The 20,043-nt window shown below is 35.8% G+C and overlaps 3 protein-coding genes and 1 long non-coding RNA gene across 5 annotated transcripts; 1 reads left to right on the plus strand and 3 right to left on the minus strand.

Annotated features, from left to right (window-relative positions):
- Positions 1 to 293: 293 nt before the first annotated feature.
- On the minus strand, positions 294 to 10,653 carry LOC145121373 (uncharacterized). Its single transcript, XM_079057128.1, has 4 exons — positions 9,250 to 10,653; positions 9,085 to 9,178; positions 740 to 1,037; positions 294 to 669 (listed from the first exon to the last, which is right to left on the minus strand). Exons 1-4 carry the CDS (start codon positions 10,651 to 10,653, stop codon positions 294 to 296), a joined length of 2,172 nt encoding a protein of 723 aa, XP_078913254.1.
- Positions 10,654 to 13,111: 2,458 nt separating this feature from the next.
- On the minus strand, positions 13,112 to 14,254 carry LOC145118697 (uncharacterized). Its single transcript, XR_013713418.1, has 2 exons — positions 14,051 to 14,254; positions 13,112 to 13,360 (listed from the first exon to the last, which is right to left on the minus strand). It is a non-coding gene; the product is annotated as an uncharacterized LOC145118697 (long non-coding RNA).
- Positions 14,255 to 16,574: 2,320 nt separating this feature from the next.
- Positions 16,575 to 18,142, plus strand: LOC145121011 (pentatricopeptide repeat-containing protein At3g61360-like). Of its 2 annotated transcripts, none has more exons than XM_079056797.1 (2): positions 16,575 to 16,880; positions 17,019 to 18,142. In XM_079056797.1, exons 1-2 carry the CDS (start codon positions 16,666 to 16,668, stop codon positions 18,016 to 18,018), a joined length of 1,215 nt encoding a protein of 404 aa, XP_078912923.1. In that variant the 5' UTR covers positions 16,575 to 16,665; the 3' UTR covers positions 18,019 to 18,142. The 2 variants fall into 2 exon arrangements, with proteins under 2 accessions (XP_078912923.1, XP_078912922.1); XM_079056796.1 differs by having other exon boundaries at positions 17,023 to 18,137.
- A 37-nt stretch (positions 18,143 to 18,179) lies between these two features.
- Positions 18,180 to 19,944, minus strand: LOC145121012 (uncharacterized). The gene is made up of 3 exons (XM_079056799.1): positions 19,462 to 19,944; positions 19,072 to 19,160; positions 18,180 to 18,760 (listed from the first exon to the last, which is right to left on the minus strand). Exons 1-3 carry the CDS (start codon positions 19,615 to 19,617, stop codon positions 18,355 to 18,357), a joined length of 651 nt encoding a protein of 216 aa, XP_078912925.1. The 5' UTR covers positions 19,618 to 19,944; the 3' UTR covers positions 18,180 to 18,354.
- Positions 19,945 to 20,043: the final 99 nt, after the last annotated feature.

Below are 20,043 nucleotides of genomic sequence, written 5' to 3' on the forward strand. Positions count from 1 at the left end.
ATATGCTGTTCTGTTTAGTGGTTATGATATGATAATGCTGACATGGTTATGTGGACTGTATGTGTATCAGTATTTTGGGGGAACTCACTAAGCTCTCGGGCTTACAGTTTCAGTTTATTGTTTCAGGTACATCAGGGGATCGCGGCAAGGCGAAGGCATGATCGTACAGCTCCTCACTTTATGTTTTGTTTCTGAGATATACTCTGATAAATAATATATTGAAAACAAAGTTGTAATGTTTGACGAACTTGAGGTGTTTTTAAAAGTTTAAATTTGCTTGAAATTTTTGGATGTTACATGTTCCCACTGAGTTCATTTTCTGCTTGGTCTCTTTTTCTTTTCACACATGGCCTACCAGGTAACCTCCTCCTAATAGGAGGTAATATCTGGTGAAAATCAGGCATATGGAGCCACAAGGTACTATCATTCAGGGGATGTATGGTGTACTCATAGGCCCTATGAAATGCAGATTTAGTAAACCACTCTGCAACAAATTCCTCTGGATCAAGATTCAAGGAAGATATGGCACATATGGCATGTACACAAGGAATTCCTGTCAATTGCCAACCTCTGCATCCACATTCTCTCTTCTCCAAGTCAACACCATACCTTTCATTACATTGCACAACTTCAAACTGCTTGTATCCACTAACATATGATGCCCAGAATCTGTCAATTCAAAAAGTTAGTTAGCACTAGCATGTACAAAAAGTAAGTAAAAGTGTTTGTAACAACTAACCTTCTCAACTTCTTTAGTTCACCAAGTTTCCTTCTGATAGCTGGACAAATTGCCAAATACCAGCACAATCCTTTCCCTTTCTGCATGTACAATCTCTCCATCACAAATACCCTTATGTCCTCCAACATAGTGATCAATGGCTTCTTTCTAGCTTCTTCAATAGCAGCATTGAAGCTCTCAGACACACCATTTTCCATTGCATCACATCCCATGCCAACCTTAAAAAAAGCCCTTGACCAACAGTTGGGGTCCCTTTTAATGAGATAATCATATGCCCCTACATCAAAGCTCTTGATTTCTGATGGATTTTAGGTACAACAAATAAACTAGAAAACAATTCCTAAGTTCACATGCAACCTACTTTGGATCTATGTTTTAACTATTGAACATACAACTTTGAATTGCAAAACAAGAACCCTAGAGGAGAGAGGCTAATTTCGAAATTAACAAACTAGGGTTTAGGGTTTACATACCTTTCAATTGATATAGCAAACAATTGATATTCCCTTGATCTTGATCTTGATCTTCTTGGAAGCTTTAGCACCACAAGTGTAATGCCTCTAATGGAATCACACCCAAACTAGCAAGAAGGGAAGTAGAAGAGAGAGGGGAGAGGGAGTATGCAAAATCTCGGCCTTAGGGTTTCTTCAAAAGAAAGAGTGACCAAAAACATGAACCAGGAGGCTCCTTATATAGCTGAGGGATCTAGGGTTTAAGGGAAACCCTAGTTATCCTTTGCTTAGGGCCTAAGCAAACCCAAGGGCCTTATCCAAGCCCCTATGGACGAAATTATTAGGGTTTCCCCTAAAGATTTCGTCCACCCTCTTCCAAGGGGGTTCTAGAGCCTTCCACTCAACTATTAGATAATTGCAAACTAGTCCCTGCACCTTATAATTAATTCTTTTAACCCCAAAATCAATTCTGATTAATTTCTGGCTAACAATTAATTAAACATAATGATTTCTAATTAATATATTAATCCACTAACATATTAATAAATCATTTATATATATATATATTAATTTATTAATCTTATAAATTAATATCTCTCCTTTCATAATTTCCTTGTCCAGTTACTAGGTTGAGGGCAACCCAAAAGGACTGTGCTGCTATCAATTCAAGTACATACCAATTATAGTTATGGGCTTAGACACCTAATCCAACAGTCTCCCACTTGGATAAGTCTGTAACTATAATTGCTAGTATGCCTTCTAAATTTGACCAGCAAATTGTAGCTTCCAAAAAGCTGCTGCCGAACTCTGACCCAGTCAGTTACGTGTCCTAAGATAAGTGATCATATAACCCTTCGTTCTGCTTGATATCCCCAGACAAAAGACATGGAATGTAATCAATCTGTTTGTCCAGAATCTATGTTTCCCGATTCCTGATTTGTGATGATGTAGGACTTCTAATCGAACATATCAATTTGGCTGGGCCCAGCACATAAGTCAACACCAAATCATCGAGGGGCCCACAGATATCGCTTTTCCTGTTAGGGCAAAAGGAACGAATAAACGTTGACTCATATGCTTGTATCTTTTACTCATCAAATTATGCATGACAATACGTTTTATAACACCAAGTTACTGATGCGTTTTCGTATCACCAATGCACAACCGACTTGTAAATTACAACTCATATATCTTCGTTTCAAGATTATAAGATATTATCGTCTCAGTATTACTCGTGATGAATTCCATGAAGTAATACTTTGAGCGAGGGTTTATCCAATACTCAAATCTCAATTTCTGAGTACTCATGAACGTTGCAGCAATTCTATTGCCATGTCTATCCTTAGACAATCTGCAATCTAATTCATGACAGTCTTAATTCACTACTTACTTCCAAGAGTACGAGCGACTGTGGAGTTTGAATAATCTCATTATTCAGGAAGTAAAACATGCAAAATATGAAACACAATAATAAACAATTGACAAAAGGTAGTAGCCAAACTTATAAATAATACTTTATTATTTAATCACCAAAAGTCAATTACATTTACTTTGTTACAAGTTTCAAAAACTAATCTAACTACTAAAACTAATATCATCTTTCAGTCCTATGCTCCGAGCATGCTGAATATGCTTAGCCATACTCAGACCCTTTGTGAGAGGATCTGCTGGGTTATCTTCAGATGACACCCTCTTTACTATAAGATGGCCTTCTTCTACTCTATGTCTGATGAAATGGTACTTTCTGTCGATATGTCTGGTCTTACCATGATCTCTTGGTTCCTTTGTCAAGGCAACCGCTCCTTCATTATCGCAGAACAGTTCCATAGGCTCCTGGATGGTTGGAACAACTCCGAGATCCCCGATGAAGTTCCTCAACCAAGCTGCTTCTTTCGACGCTTCACTTGCTGCTATGTACTCTGATTCACAAGTAGAATCAGCCACCGTATTTTGCTTGGAACTCTTCCAAGTAACTGCTCCTCCATTCAGTAAAAACACCCAGCCTGACTGAGAACGGAAGTTATCTCTATCCGTCTGAAAGCTGGCATCACTGTAACCATCTACTCTCAAAGTATCACTGCCACCAAGCACAAGAACCCAGTCCTTTGTCCTTCGCAAATACTTGAGTATATTCTTAACTGCTATCCAATGAGCTCTACCTGGGTTTCCCTGATAGCGACTGACCATGCTCAAAGCAAATGCCACATCAGGGCGAGTACATGTCATAACGTACATGATCGATCCGACAGCGGAAGCATAAGGTACATGACTCATGTCATCTATTTCAACATCTGTACTCGGGCATTGAGTCTTACTCAATTTGGTATTGCTCTGGATAGGTAGCTCTCCCTTCTTGGAATTTTCCATACTAAACCTCTTTAGTACCTTATCCAAGTATGTGCTCTGACTAAGTCCAATTAGTCTCTTCTTTCTATCTCTCAATATTCTAATCCCAAGAATATAGGCAGCTTCTCCAAGGTCTTTCATGGCAAAACACTTTCCAAGCCAAGACTTAACTTCTTTCAAGGTTGGAACGTCGTTACCAATGAGTAATATGTCATCGACATACAACACCAGAAAAGTTACTATACTCCCACTAGCCTTGATATACACACAGAACTCATCTTCACTTCTAGAGAAACCAAACTCTTTGACTTTCTCATGGAAGCAAAGATTCCAACTGCGAGATGCTTGTTTCAATCCATAAATGGATTTCTCAAGCTTGCACACTCTATTGGGGAACTTTGCATCAACAAAACCCTCTCGCTGACTCATGTAAACATCTTCAGCCAACTTCCCATTAAGGAAAGCAGTTTTGACATCCATCTGCCAGATTTCATAATCATGAAAGGCAGCTATGGCGAGCAATATCCTAATAGATTTAATCTTAGCTACTGGTGAGAAGGTCTCATCATAGTCAACCCCTGGGGTTTGAGTGAAACCTTTTGCAACCAGTCGAGCCTTGAATGTGTGCACATTTCCATCCATGTCTGTCTTCTTCTTGAAGATCCATTTGCACCCAACTGTCTTACGACCTGGTGCACTATCAACCAAATTCCAAACTTGGTTGTCATACATGGACTTAATCTCGCTGTCCATTGCCTCTTTCCACTTGGAAGCCTCTGGGCCTGCCATTGCTTCCTTATAAGTGACTGGTTCATCTAAGTTTACCAGTGTTCTGTCACTTATGAATGTGTCACCATCTGAAGTAATATGAAAACCATACAACTCAGGTGGCACACTCACCCTAGTGGATCTTCTAAGAGGTAATGAGTTATCGATTGGTTCAACAGGAACTGTTTCCTCTGGTTGAGTGCTAGTGTCATCTAAGGTTCCTTCATTGGCTGACTCTTGAATTTCTTCAAGGTCAATAGTGCTCCCACTGTCCTCTTTGAATATGAGCTCTCTTTCAAGAAAGACTCCTCTTCGTGCTACAAAGACCACGTTCTCACTAGGCCTGTAGAACAAATATCCAAAAGACTGCTTTGGGTAACCAATGAAAACACATTTCTCACTTCTAGCTGCTAGCTTGTCGTGAGTCTCTCGTCTTACGAAAGCTTCACAACCCCAGACTTTAATATGTGCTAACGAGGGAACTTTCCCTGTCCACATTTCGTGAGGTGTTTTGGCAACCTTCTTTGTAGGGACAAGATTGAGGATGTGGGCGGCTGTCTCTAAGGCATACCCCCAGAAGTGAATGGGAAGCGAAGCCCGACTCATCATAGAACGAACCATGTCTAATAAGGTTCGATTACGCCTCTCAGCTACACCATTTAACTGTGGTGTCCTAGGAGGAGTCAATTGTGAGACTATCCCACATTCTTTCAGATAGTCGTTAAACTCGATACTAAGATACTCCCCGCCTCTATCGGATCTAAGTATCTTTATCTTTCTGCCCAATTGATTTTCGACTTCATGCTTAAACTCTTTGAACTTTTCAAAAGTTTCTGACTTATGCTTGATCAAGTAGATATATCCATATCTGCTATAATCGTCAGTGAAAGTCACATAGAATCGATTAGCATCTCTTGTAGTTGATCTGAATGGCCCACACACATCTGTGTGTATGAGATCCAACAGACCTTCACCTCTTTCACAAGACCCTGTGAATGGTGATTTTGTCATCTTTCCCAAAAGACAAGATTCACACATATCATTTGATTTTAGGTCAAATGATTCCAACACTCCATCCTTTTGGAGTTGGGCTATGCGTTTCTTGTTAATGTGTCCAAGACGACAATGCCACAAGCATGCCTTGTCTACACTATTAGACAAGTCAATATTAAGTACACTATTTCCTAGGCTATCAACACAAGTCACTGTTTCATACACACCATTACAAGGCAAAGCTTCAAACATAAAAACACCATTCTTATAAACAGAAATTGAACCATTTAAATCATTAAAAGAATATGTAAAACCTTGTCTGAACAATGCATGAAATGAAATAATGTTTCTCGTCATCTCAGACGAATAGCAACAATTTATTAAATCTAATCTAACATCATTACTAAGCAGAAGCTGATAAACTCCGATCTTGGTTACTGGTGAAGACTTTCTGTTTCCCATGATCAGGTTTATCCTTCCTCGCTCTATCTCCTCACTTTCCTTTAGACCCTGCAAATCAGAACAGATATGAAAACCACATCCTGTATCAAGGACCCATGAACGAGAAGATAATGAGTTATTAGCAGAAATAGTGTAAATACCTGCCGAAGATGGCTTCACTTTGCCATCCTTGATATCTTGCAGATATTGTGGGCAAGATCTCTTCCAATGCCCCTTTTGGTTGCAGTAAAAGCAAACTGCCTCTTTTGGATCAGAAACATGGGGAGTGGAACCATTGGGCTTAGCCTTTGGGCCATTACTAGATGACCCAGCTTGAGCCTTGCTCTTCCAGTTTTGTTTGGGAGGACCTTTCCTCTTTTTCCCCTTTCCCTGTCCAATAGCCAAAACAGGGGCACTCGTAGGTGTGGAGGGTATACTTTTACCCTTCATCCCTGCCTCAGCTGTCTGCAACAAGTTGTGCAATTGGGCCAAGGTCTGCTCTGTATTGTTCAAATGGTAAGTTAGAATAAACTGACCATAACATTCAGGAAGTGAGTTCAAAACCATGTCAATGGCCAATTCCTCATCAAAGTGAATATTGAGCTTGACCAAACGCTCTATGTAGCGTTGCATTCTTTGCACATGTGACACAACTGACTCCCCATCTTTCATCTTGCAAGCCATGAGTGACTTGACTACTTCGAACTTTTCTTGACGAGCTCGCTTATGGTACTTTTCCATAAGGTCCTTGTTCATCTCGAAAGGCCAGTAGTCCTCATAGTACCTCTGCAGTTCTGGGGACATAGTTGCCACCATGATGCATGCCACTTTGGTAGCATCATCGTAATGTTTCTTGTAGGCAGCAAGATCTTCAGGAGTAGCTTCATTCTCATCAAGCTCTTTGAGCTCCTTTTCAAGAACATATTCTTTGTTCTCGAAACGAAGAGCCATCTTGATGTTGCGCATCCAATCGTTATAGTTTGAGCCATCCATAACGACTTTGGAGCATATATTGAGCAAAGAGAAGTTTTGGTTGGAGGAGGACGAAGCAGAAGTGTTTCCAGGAGTAGACATCTGAAAAGAAAGAAAGTTTTAGTTAGATTTCAAGATACCTTAATAGAATAACCCAAAGATATAATATCAAGGTTAGGATCCAACTATGAAGATTCACAACTTAGAAATGGGATGCCGAGATCCAAGTGCAAATTTCATAAAGGTAGGTGAATGACGATTCACCAATTCCACCATTAGACGAAACAAACGAAGTGAAATTCCTAATTCTTTTGAGATACATTGAAACTATTCAATGGCATGTTTTATTCTCAGATTATGCTCTTCTATTTGTGACTGGGATGCCGAGGATCACAAACAAGATGTGAATAACCATGCAAATGTGCTTGGTAACCTCATTGTCTTTATCATTAACTATTGATGTGCTGGTAAACCACACACGCTCCATCAAAATGACAATTATGAGATGCCCATTACTACTCTTTATTAGTGCCTTTTAGTGTGCTGGTTAACCACACACGCTCCACTAACGACCAATAAAGCATAATGTGCAATTTCATGGATTAGCATACTTTTCACATTTTTCCTAAAGTAACTAGAGTTGGGATTTTGAAAATAATGTTCTAGTACTTTCTTTAATATCATTATACTTTTAATGAGAAGTAGTTGTCCTATCAAATCCGTTCTGCTAACGACCCTCCACTAATCAAGGAAGCGGTGGGTGAGAGTGGACACCCATTCAACTACCATTTTATAGGCAGTTTCCTTATACCCCCCTTATAGATTAGCTTCGTGAATGAGGCATACTAGCGATTTGACTGACCATATTCTTATACATATAATATTAAACCTTTAATTATAATATATATAAGGTGTGTTTTAAAACCTTTTAAAACTTCAAGGGTTTATATAAATTTCGAAATTTAAGCTGTTAAATTCAAATTTAAATAAACCAATTAACTAGATTTAATATTTATCTATTAATTAACTATTAATCAAATTATTAAATCTTGTAAGGATTATCTAATTAAATTAATCAATTAATTTAATCCTAATCCTTATCCCTCTAATTTCGAAAAATAGGGTAAGGATAATTATCCAATTAATCTAATTAAGTAACAATTATCCAAAAACAAGAAACCCTAGTTATCCTCTTAGCATATTTCGAAATTCATAAGGGAGGAGGCTAGGGTTTTCAAAACCCTAACCCTAATTTCGATTAGGGTTCTTTGGAGGCTAGGGTTTTCGAAAAAACCCTTTGATCCAAAACCCTAAAAATCGAAAAATTGGCCTTTAGGGTTTAATAACTATAAACCCTAATTTGCAATTCAACAATTGTAGCAGTTCAATTTAAAACAACAATGGCTCTGATACCACTGATGGATTTTAGGTACAACAAATAAACTAGAAAACAATTCCTAAGTTCACATGCAACCTACTTTGGATCTATGTTTTAACTATTGAACATACAACTTTGAATTGCAAAACAAGAACCCTAGAGGAGAGAGGCTAATTTCGAAATTAACAAACTAGGGTTTAGGGTTTACATACCTTTCAATTGATATAGCAAACAATTGATATTCCCTTGATCTTGATCTTGATCTTCTTGGAAGCTTTAGCACCACAAGTGTAATGCCTCTAATGGAATCACACCCAAACTAGCAAGAAGGGAAGTAGAAGAGAGAGGGGAGAGGGAGTATGCAAAATCTCGGCCTTAGGGTTTCTTCAAAAGAAAGAGTGACCAAAAACATGAACCAGGAGGCTCCTTATATAGCTGAGGGATCTAGGGTTTAAGGGAAACCCTAGTTATCCTTTGCTTAGGGCCTAAGCAAACCCAAGGGCCTTATCCAAGCCCCTATGGACGAAATTATTAGGGTTTCCCCTAAAGATTTCGTCCACCCTCTTCCAAGGGGGTTCTAGAGCCTTCCACTCAACTATTAGATAATTGCAAACTAGTCCCTGCACCTTATAATTAATTCTTTTAACCCCAAAATCAATTCTGATTAATTTCTGGCTAACAATTAATTAAACATAATGATTTCTAATTAATATATTAATCCACTAACATATTAATAAATCATTTATATATATATATATATATATATATATTAATTTATTAATCTTATAAATTAATATCTCTCCTTTCATAATTTCCTTGTCCAGTTGCTAGGTTGAGGGCAACCCAAAAGGACTGTGCTGCTATCAATTCAAGTACATACCAATTATAGTTATGGGCTTAGACACCTAATCCAACAATTTCTTCCATTGCAAGTTCAAATTTTGGAATTGTAGTTGCCTTTACAGCCCTTCAAAAAGGTTTAATGTAGCACTCACCCTTCAACTTTTTATGGAAGTTAGCAAGGATGTGCCTAACACACAACCTATGCTCAACTTCTGGACATCTTTCTTTCACAGCCTCCATTATACCCTGCATTGATTTGGAATGTTAGTTTATGTAAAAAGTAATTTTTGTAAAAGAAAAGTAGTGTATATATGTACCTTGTGTCCATCTGACATCAATGTGATTCCATTACCATTTCCCCCTTCATCTATGTCTTCCATTAGATTGTCTAAGAACCACTTCCAAGTATTCTTGTTCTCAACATTTACTACTGCCCAGGCTATTGGGTATATGTTATTGTTTCCATCCCTGCCTACTGTTGAGAGGAGCTCCCCTTTACAGATGCCCTTCAGAAAACATCCATCTATCCCAATTACCTTCCTACACCCATCTAACCAGCCATCAACCACTCCTTTAAAACTCACATAAAACCTTTCAAACACCACAGTAGAATTATTTTGGGGCTGCACATACACTTCTACATGAGATCCTGGGTTGGCCCTTTTAATTTCAGCTCCATAATCCCACAGCTTGGAATAATGATCCTTCAAATCACCCTCAATTTCACACAATGCAAATCTTTTTGCATTCCTACATTGTCCAACACTAACATTTATGTTGAATAACTTGGATACCATAGCTTTCATCTTCCTCAGACTCATTTTAGGGGACTCCAAAATATCAGCAACAAATTGTTTCCCTATCCACTTGTAGGTAACAATTGACCCAAGTTTGAATGCCCTTGAACAACTATGGTCTTCTGTAAGGGACTTTATTTGAAATGTTTGATCATCTTTCATCCTGGAAGCCCACAATCGAAAAGGGCATTGTGGTCTTTTTCCTTTACAACACTTTACAAGCAACCTATCCTTGTCATTCTTCTCATAATATAAGTCATATCCATTTGCAACTGCATAGTTACTAAGAGATGACTGAAGTTCAGAAGGAGATGAGAATCTCATACCTAGTTTAGGCTTCATCTTCCTCCATTCCTGAGTAGCATCATGCCTAGAGTAGACAGCTGGAAGTTCATTGCCTTTTTCATCTTCATCTTCAACAACTACTGGACATAACTTGTTCAAAAACTTATCATTATAGGTTCTTTTGAAGATTCTTTTGCTTGATGTAACTGATTCATCCTCTTCATGTTCACAGTTCCCATCATCTGCCAAAACAGAGTCGACATCTTCTTCTGAATACACAAGATCTTCATCGTCTGGTTCTTCTTTCTGAATCCACTCAAATATAGGTTCATTATCATGGTCAATATACACATCCACATGTCTTTTATCATTTGCAACCTCAAGAAACTTAGAGTAGTCACATTCATTTTGTAGTGTTTGGAGCCCCTCACTCAATCTCACTTCAGGTATACAGTAATACACATGTTTGCACTGAAAATCGATAAGCTTCTCAACATATTTGATGAAATCGGAGAAACCAAACTCGTTTGCATCTTCATTCAGACGTAGTACTTGTGGAGCAAAATACCCTAACGGATTAGGCACAAAAGTACCATTATAGTGTACATCGACTTTTGGAAAAGCTTGTTTTTCCTCCATTGAATCAGAATGGTGTTTTGAGAGAAGAGAAGTGTGAGTAATGTGGAACCGATCAAGAACGAATTATGAGAATAAAGACAATATAACCCTAATTGATCTTCGTTAGTAAATGAGGTTTCTTGATAAATGAGGGTGGAAGAGGGTAACTGCCACGTAATTGCCACGTAAACCAGTAAAACAAAAAATGACCGGCTTAACCGGAAGCAACCGGTAATAATGACTTAATTTATACACAACAACAAGTTCGAGGGTACAATGTGGACAAAAAAAAGTCAGGGACTAAATGTGTACAAAACCAATAATATGTTACCCTTTTAAGTCATTGTCCCCTTAAAAAATGCAACTTCAAAATGCTCTCAAACCTAATTCCAACGCTAAACTCTCAAGCCCAATCACAAACATAGATTTGGGTTCAAAGTTCATATTTGGTATTGATCCAAGTTCATCGTTTTGTATAATTTTACTTTAAACGTAATGATTTTTTGTTGTAATATAATGTGGAAAATTGAAGGGAACACAAGCGAAAATGTCATTTTCCACTGAGAAATAATATTTTCGCGGGGAACACCTAGGAAATGTCAAAGAGATGCTAAAAATGTAGAAATTACCATTAGAATATTTAACAAATAGTAACAAGCTTTCAGTTTTTTGTATTTTTATAGCAACTTACATTCTGATTTTTCACTTGTTATAGCAATTGTATTTTTTTGTTTTTCACTTTTTACAACATCGTTTTTATTTCTATTCATTTTGGACCATTATGATTAACTAACACTAACCATTAACCAAACCATTATCCAAGTAAATCTACTAACCAAAATCAATATTAAGTAATACCCAACAGCTATTTAAATGCATTAATTGATTGTAATTGTTATGGTTCGGTTTTGGATATTCGAACCAAACCGTCTCGTACACACCCTAATTTTCACAACGGACTTATTAACCTGTAGTTACTTTTTTTTTTTTTTTTTTTAGATTTTAAACACTTGAATGTACAGACGTCCATATGCCATTGTTGGAAACTCAGTAAAATATGAAGCAAAAAAGCCCATATGACCCTGATCATTGATGGTCATGGAAATAGTTAGATATGACTAGAAAGATTGAAAATATTTATGTATTGGGTTCAAGCCACAGGTAAAAAGAAAAAAAATAATATTAATAAATAAAAATGATAATGAAAAATTAAATATTTATAAGATTTTATTAAAGAAAATGAAATAAAGGAACGTACTCTTATGACACCCAAAAAATTATAATTTATCGTTCTTTTATTTAATAAAATAATAATATTAACTATTTTTTCACAAATATGACAGATTTAAAAATTCAAAAGTATACCGAGGGCATTTGTATAACATATGATAAGAAAGATAAAGATAAATTTCTTAATTTCTTAAAAAACTTTTGAAAATGTTAACGATAAAGATAGTTTGTAACAATAGTTTTTTAAAAAATAAAAATTATTATAAAACTGATTTGAAAAGTAATAACCTTTTGAAAGATTAATCATTTGAGATGTTCTAACGACACATGAACATTAAGCATATGAACATTAACCGTCTTAATAACTATTACCAAAAAAGATATTTGTTGCGGTTATACGACACTTTCTTAGTTTCTTTACCTTTTTATCTTTTACCTTTTTGAGATCGGAAGTTCGATTCTTTTCTTTCTGTTTTTTATTTTATTTTAATTTTTCTATAAGTTTTTATATATTTTTTACAACTTTAATTTTTTATGAAATTATTTGTATAAATTATATTTTTTATTAAATTACTTTTTCCAATAAATTTTTTAGATGCTTGTTTTTATGCATGTTTTTTTTATTAATTTTCATTTATAGATTTTTTTTTTAAATTACCTTTTTTTACATATTCATTTTCATAAATGTATTTTTGTTTTTTTATAAACATAAAATGCATTTTTATATACCACTAACTTTATTAAAAAAAACGTGGTTATATCTGATTAAGGGTTTTCAAAACCAAATATCCGAATTTTAAACTGGGTCACATTTAATTCATGTTTAAAATAGGTAACCAAAAAAAAAAAATCAGCTTGACTTCATGTAAAATTGGTTTTTATTTTTTTCAATGAGATCAATTCTTGAAGTTAATAAACAACTTTCAAAAACTAACATTATTGTTTCTTAAAATTTATAAAAATCTTATAGAATCAACACTCCTTATATTGTATACTTAAAACGCATGAAATGACTCAAGTTATTAGTCGTGTTCCATTTGCACTAGACCTAACTTCACAAAATTGGATCAGACAAACTTTCCAACTTTCCAATGTTATTTTTGATGATGAGAATGATAAGGCATCTTTTGTATATAGAACAAATGTCTCAGCCCCGCTATTTTGGGTGGGACAAGAAGTTGCAAATTTTGTCCCATTGACATCAATCAGTCTCAGAGTCACAAATGCAAGCCAAATCCAATACAACAAGTTGCAAATGAACACGGTCAATAGTGACAGTTAGCTATCAAGATGACCACAAAAACCAATGTAACAAAATCATATTTGGAGTTTCACATTATTCAAATCAAAAACCTGCCTACAGCTTTCTCATCAGCAGAAAGGAAACAAATGGCAAAAACAAGAGTTGAGCCATTAGAATTAGAGATGGATCCCACACCTCTAATCAATTTTCTGGCTCTGGTTTCTCAAAGAATGTCTTCCTCACCCAATCAAATGGCTGCAAAAATTCAACACAACACACTTGTTAAAACATATGTTTTTCTCTATGAATATACAAGAGAAATTTTGAGCATTTAAACAAAACAATACCCTCATACTCAAAGAAATCTAGGCTCAAGGAAAACACCCATAAACTAGCCATGAAAGGGGGAGCTATTGGGTTATGAATCAAGATCTAACCAATGGTTCCTTTCAAAAAATTGCAAGAGATGGCAATAAAGGACTGTTTTACAGCTTCAGACTATGATAAATCTTGAAACTTCAGTAGTTTAGAGTTTAAATCTAAGTCGTTCTCACCTTCAACAACCAGAAAAATTATAATTTCAGGCATTATTTTACATTAATGGTCATCTAGGTATAGCCAGGTATAGTTTGACCATAAAGGTCAATGTTCTTCGAAAGATTAATGTCACAGAGCCAAGATCCAGATCTAATCCCTAGCATAACATTGATTCGAGACTCTGATTTACGAGAAAAACAAACAATTGCACAAAGCATAAACGAAATAAATCGATGATATACCATCTCTACGAAAACAGAATTTCATCGAGATTAAAAAAGAGATTAACGAACTGATTGAAAAAGATATAGTACAACGAGATCCTAATTTTATTATATGATAAATTGAGTTAATCAAGCGATCAATAAATCGAAGAAATGAAAATCGAAATATTAGGGGGAGAACGACCTGAACCACCCAAATAGCGCCCGTAAGAGCAACGACGCCCCAACCGGCGGCTGCCTGGATATCGGTGGCTTGAAGGCGTTTGGTTGGCTTGATGAGCTTGGTTAAGTTTGAGGCTCCGGCCATTGTCTTCGATGCTTTTCAACCAAAACCTAGCGAAGGGAATATTGTTTGGTGTTTGGAGTTTTCGTTCTTTTGTAAAAAAGCGATAACCAAAATTCAAGATCCTCCCTCTATAAATACACTCACACCCGTAAATACGAGAAAAGCATTAACCATAAAATTGATATATGATGTTTTTTTAGAGTAAATTGAAGAAATGATCCCTATGGTTGTATGAAAATTGCACTAACACCCATTTTTTTCCTTTCTAATTATTTGATCTTTAAGTATTTGTTTTGTTACGGAGATGTTCCATTTGTTTTGAGATGTTAACTCAACCCACATGCCTCACACACAACGGCAAAATTGTTGTTATTGTTGCTTTTTCATATCTTTTTCATTACTGCCACTCTCACGTGATAAATTAGAGTATGATCATTCTTATGTTAACTTATCCCCCCAAGCTTCAAGTGTTCATCTTCTTCTTCACTTACAACCATCACAAAGATTAGTAGGGATTATCATCTTGATCAAATCAGTAATGCAATAGTTGGTCGAAGCTAAAAAATGGTGTTGACAGGTTGGAAAATACGAGATTAATGGATAGAGGACGAAGTGAATGCTATTATGGTATGTTTGATGTCTTTGACAATGTTTGAACCCATTTTTGTTTTCGTTATTTGTTTATTTGTGAAAGATGTATGATTTGTTAAGTAGCTCATTCGTTTTTGGTAGTCTAATTGTATTCTATTTTGTGTAGCTATCAATGAAATCTTTTTGGCATAGAAACATGTCATCGCGAAGGAAGTGCATGAAGAGTAAAATGACTATGGTTGATTTCTTTGACATTTACATTTTTATTGCTTATTGAAGTAGATGCAATAATGCATGAACTAGGTTATTTAAAAGAAATCCCAATATATTTTCAGTTCACAAAACCAAATGAGGTTTTAGTTTACAAATTTATTTCTCTTGGAAATGATGGAGGTGTATATTTTTTGTGAAATTGGTGGTTAAGCATAAGGTTTTACAAGTTTATATTAAACACGGGATAACAAAAACTGACACTTACTTTACAATCCCTAGTAATGTGATCATTGATGAGATCATTAAAATCACATCTCAAAGAGCTCCTAGTTTGTTTCTAAAAGTTAAATTGTTATCTACCTCTTTATAGGAAGAGCTTATTCTAATGTTCTTATAGAAATACATGTGATGTATTCATTCCCACACTTATTTATGAAAAAGACAAACCCGTCCTCATATTTGTGGAGTACATGAGGTCCTACCACCTTATTAGAAGGTTGTATGGTGTCCAACACGTAATAGACAAACGCCCCGGCCCACTGACACCAACAAGAACCACATTTTTTAAGAAGGTGGAGAAGGATGCTTCGACCAACATCATCAATAACACATGTAGTAACGTTGTCAAAAGCAACATACTTATGATTTTGTGGAGAATATGTTAAATGGGTTATAATGGTGTTTTATATACTCGGAGATATTAAAAAAAATCATTGATTGTTGCTTTCTGCATGTGATAGATTTCCACCGGACCCTCTTCTACTAAATCAATTTCCATCAGACCCTCTCTTAATAGATTATTTTTCGTCAACATCAGATGCATTCGTTGTAGTAGATCTACGTATATGTGGACAATATACACAATACATATGTACACAGTTATGAAGTGTCATTACGAAGAACGATTTACAAATGCTTGACATCACTCTTGTCATTTATCTCTATATCATAACGTTACTCGGGATGTTATGAATGATAAACTTACCTTAAAGCTATCTTTAAAAATTATCTTCATTGACACATTTAACACACGTTTAACAACCCATAAATATATCATATACGAGGGCTAATATAAATTGTAATTTCAAACCTTTGGCATGATATATTGAGTTTCGCCATGAACATCTTCCACGACCCTCCAACACAAAGAACTATGAAAAAAATCATAAGATGAACTTATTTTTATTGAAAAAAAGTTGTTTGAAATATGTTTGGCTACTAGATTAAAACTAAACACTAAATAAAGAAAATTTATGAAATTTCACAATAAGTTTTCGCAATGGGCCCATTTGGTTGTACCACAACCATTTCATATTATGGGCCTTTCGAGGGTACGACCATTCAACGATAAGGTTTTCACAATTTCATAGTATGGCTTCGGAATAGTCCATCTATTTCCCAGTGAGGATACCATGTTTCAGCCAAAACCCCATTCCACAATGGCCATATATCACGATGGACCCACTACAAAATGTGTGGCTATATGGTTGAAAAGTGCTTATATTTTGCTCATTTTTCTTGAAAAAAAAGTATCTAAGAAAACTAGCTATATGTACTATCATTTTCTAAAAAATAAAATTTTAAATATAAAAAATAAAGTGCTTTGCTAATAGGAATAGAATTTATATCACTGGAAAGGTTTGCAAATAGGTCCATCACATCAACCAGGAGCCGCAAAAAAGCTTGACAAATGATGGGAGTGCGAGTGAATGGTTTATCATCTGCCAAACGGCTGTACCAGACGATCCTGTATCAATCCTCACGAACAATTGCATCCAATAGATTGCTTCAGGAGCCAGTTTCTCGAATCAAGACAAAACTTGATTCAGAAATGGTGGGAAAATCAGGCATCGAAAACCTCGACCTTTCATGGGATTCGCTGCTCACCTCTATTCATTCTCCCTCCCCTCACAAAGCTCAGCTCGTAAGAATTCTTTTCCTAACCCTAATCGTCTCGTTGTATTGTCTGAAGTTGTAATTAATTAGAAATTAAGTATGCCTCAGATAGTGAAATTTAAAATCAAATTAGTTGTTGCTAATCCAAAACCTATTATTTACTTAGGCAGGTTCTTGAATGGGGATTACAGAAGTTGCAAAAAGAAAACGAGAAAAACCATGATATTTACTTGGAATTGATCCATCTCTGTGGGAAGATCCAAAACACACAAACAGCAATGCGTGTTTTCACTTTAATGGAGAATCAAGGTCTAAAGCCAACTTCCATCATTCTCAATGCCCTAATTTCTGCTCACTTATCTTCAGGTAATGTCATCACTGCACTTAGCATATTTCAGCTAATGCAAAACTCAGAGGACTATAAACAACCTACTTCTCACACATACAATTTGTTCATTTCGGGATTTGCAAACATGGGAAACAGTAAGGCTATGGTGGCATGGTATGAAGCCAAAATGGCCTTCGGGTTTTCAGCTGATTTAGATACCTATGAGGCTATCATTTTAGGTTGCATAAAGTTAAAAAGATTCGAAGATGCTGATAGATTTTACAGAGACATGTTAGTAGCAGAATTCAAGCCTAACACATCAATACTACATAATATGCTTGTGGGGTTATGTGAACGAAAAGATCTGGTTAAAATCAGAGGGTTTATGCAGAGTATATTGGATCATAAATGGGGGATTAACATGTGTATGGCTGATAAGCTCGTGGGGTTTTATTGTGAGTTAGAATTAGTGAAAGAATTGGAGTGGGTGCTAGAGAAGATCAGGAATACGAATCTCGATTTTGATGTTGTTTCTCAATTTCATAATGGTTTGATTAGGGTTTATGCTAAATTGGATAGATTGGATGATTTGGAGTATTGTATTGGGAGAATGTTGAAAGAAGGAGTGTCTTTTAGGTCACATAAAGATGTGGAAATGGTGGTGTGTTGTTATTTTCGTGGGGATGCTTATGATAGATTAGAGGTGTTTTTGGATTTTATAAAGGATTCACATAAACTTGCAAGATCCACTTATGAGTTGTTGGTTGCTGGTTATCGTAGAGGTGGATTATATGAAAAAGTTGAATTTTTGATTAAAGATTTGGATAATGTTTGTTGATGAAGGAAAAAGTACATTGCTATGATATGTAGAAGCTATTCACATTTAAGCCAAATGTATGTTGCTATATCGTTGAGGTTCATAATCTTTTACTTTCTACCACATAGTTTGTATGAACTATGAACATTGACATTTCTTTAATTCAAGAAAAACGAGAAAGATATTAGAAGAATGAACTATATATATACAATCAACCATACAAAAAAAAAATCAGAAAGTAACATCCATATCATGTCTTCAAACACAAGCCTTAACATACAAAATCAGTCAAGACTACTGAGTCACGAAGGTTGGATAAGAATCAGTAGTGAGTCAACTCGGGAAAGGAAAAAAATTTCATCCATCTCGACTTTTTTGTTCTTTAAAAGAAAAAGTCTTGAACCATTGTTTCCAAGCAGCATCTTGTTGTTGTTCAAGCCATGAAAGGAAACAGCTATCCAACAAGCAGAAAAGATTGACATATAAAAGTTGGTATCTCACGGGTATAAACCGGAAATTGCCCACTTGAACAATGGGCCATATCCCGCCTTCTACAATTAAGGCTGGTAAAAAATCACGTTTCACTTCTTCTTTCACTTGATTTACGTTTTTACCGGATGCAAAACCCATGTAAGTAAAAAATACAAATAAATCAACCGGACCGAATATGATCCCATCTAGGGCTACTTTCATGGCAACAAATCGCATCGATTTTGGTGGGTAATTGAATCTACACTTTAGAAAACGATCTAAGCCTTCGTACCTACAAAAAAAATCTCATAACATCAGTTCAATGCAACCCCCCAAACACAATATAACAACAACAACAAATACCCAATTTCCATAACGGGGCTTGATGTGTTAATAACTTAATCTGGACAATTATGCATGTATGTTTATTTCTAACTTATTCTGGACCGAATGACTTACCGGGTTAAGCTAAAAAAAAACTGGCTTAATGTATTAAGACGTTAACTTCTCTCTCGCTCAAATTGGTGAATATTGTGACATTTGTTTAGTGGAATGTAAGGGTAAATTGGTTGAAAAAGATGCAAAATAAGAAAAAAAACTAACCAGAAGTGACCAATTGGGCCAACAAACGCCATCCCAAAAATGCTTGTGGTAACAACTCGTCTCCAATTGATATGTATATTATCTTCATCCTGTTGAGTAAAGGATATATTATCATACATGTTAATCAAACGAAAAGTCGTCCAATAAAACCCTCTATGATATTAATTAACAAGGCGAAGATAAATGGTGACAAATATGTGAAAGATAGATAGTTATCGGATGAGATGAAATTTAAAACCATCCAACAAACAAAAGATTATCTTCGCAAATAAAAGAAATAATCGCAAAGAGCAGGAACAAGAAGACGAAGAACAGCAGAAACATAAAGGGAAATAGGGAATTGTTAGAATTGGAGAAGAATGATGGGGGGGGGGGGGGTGGGAAACTTACGGAAAGGAAAAGGTTTTTTTTCTTAACAGCGGTGGCGCGTGTAACAGCCTGAGCGGCGAGATCACCAAGTCCCCAAATTAAACCGGAGCTGATAACCTGTGTTTTCACCGGATGAACAGCTAAACAATTTGTATACCATCGCCAAATCTTCAACATTTCATTAAACTTTCTTGTTGAAGGTGGTGGGATTGGTTGTTTATGTGGTAAATTGAATTGAAATTGCAATAATGTATGAATAATAATAGTATGAGAGAATATTCGATGATAGATACAAGTTTTCTTCAATTGATAAACGAATTATGTTGAGGAGACAGACGGAAACGAGCCTTTCTTCTCGCCATGATAATGTTGATATTGTTTTGGATTGTGTGAATCTATACGGGGTTTGGAATCAGAAATTTGAAACCTCTGCTAATTACGTTGGTTGAGATTCAATTTAGGCAGCCGTGGGATTGTGATTTGATTTGTGCATGAAGCCCATCATTGCCCTTTTTCTTTTATGATAACCCGACCCGAAATTACAATCACATTATGTAATCATATAAAACGTTTACTTTACAAAGTCATCTCTTACCTAGAATT

This window comes from Lactuca virosa, chromosome 6, assembly GCF_052849685.1.
Source record: "Lactuca virosa cultivar CGN04683 chromosome 6, Lactuca_virosa_CGN04683_v6, whole genome shotgun sequence".
Taxonomy (NCBI): Eukaryota; Viridiplantae; Streptophyta; class Magnoliopsida; order Asterales; family Asteraceae; genus Lactuca; species Lactuca virosa.

Coding starts and splice junctions, on each gene's coding strand:
- LOC145121373 (XM_079057128.1), bottom strand. CDS start 10,653: ATGGAGGAAAAACAAGCTTTTCCAAAAGTCGATGTACACTATAATGGT. Junction 9,179..9,249: donor TGATGTCAGATGGACACAAG/GTACATATATAC, acceptor AAATCAATGCAG/GGTATAATGGAGGCTGTGAA. Junction 670..739: donor GAACTAAAGAAGTTGAGAAG/GTTAGTTGTTAC, acceptor TTGAATTGACAG/ATTCTGGGCATCATATGTTA.
- LOC145121011 (XM_079056796.1), top strand. CDS start 16,647: ATGATGGGAGTGCGAGTGAATGGTTTATCATCTGCCAAACGGCTGTAC. Junction 16,881..17,022: donor CCCCTCACAAAGCTCAGCTC/GTAAGAATTCTT, acceptor TTACTTAGGCAG/GTTCTTGAATGGGGATTACA.
- LOC145121012 (XM_079056799.1), bottom strand. CDS start 19,617: ATGTTGAAGATTTGGCGATGGTATACAAATTGTTTAGCTGTTCATCCG. Junction 19,161..19,461: donor AAAAAAACCTTTTCCTTTCC/GTAAGTTTCCCA, acceptor TTTACTCAACAG/GATGAAGATAATATACATAT. Junction 18,761..19,071: donor GGCCCAATTGGTCACTTCTG/GTTAGTTTTTTT, acceptor TTTTTTTTGTAG/GTACGAAGGCTTAGATCGTT.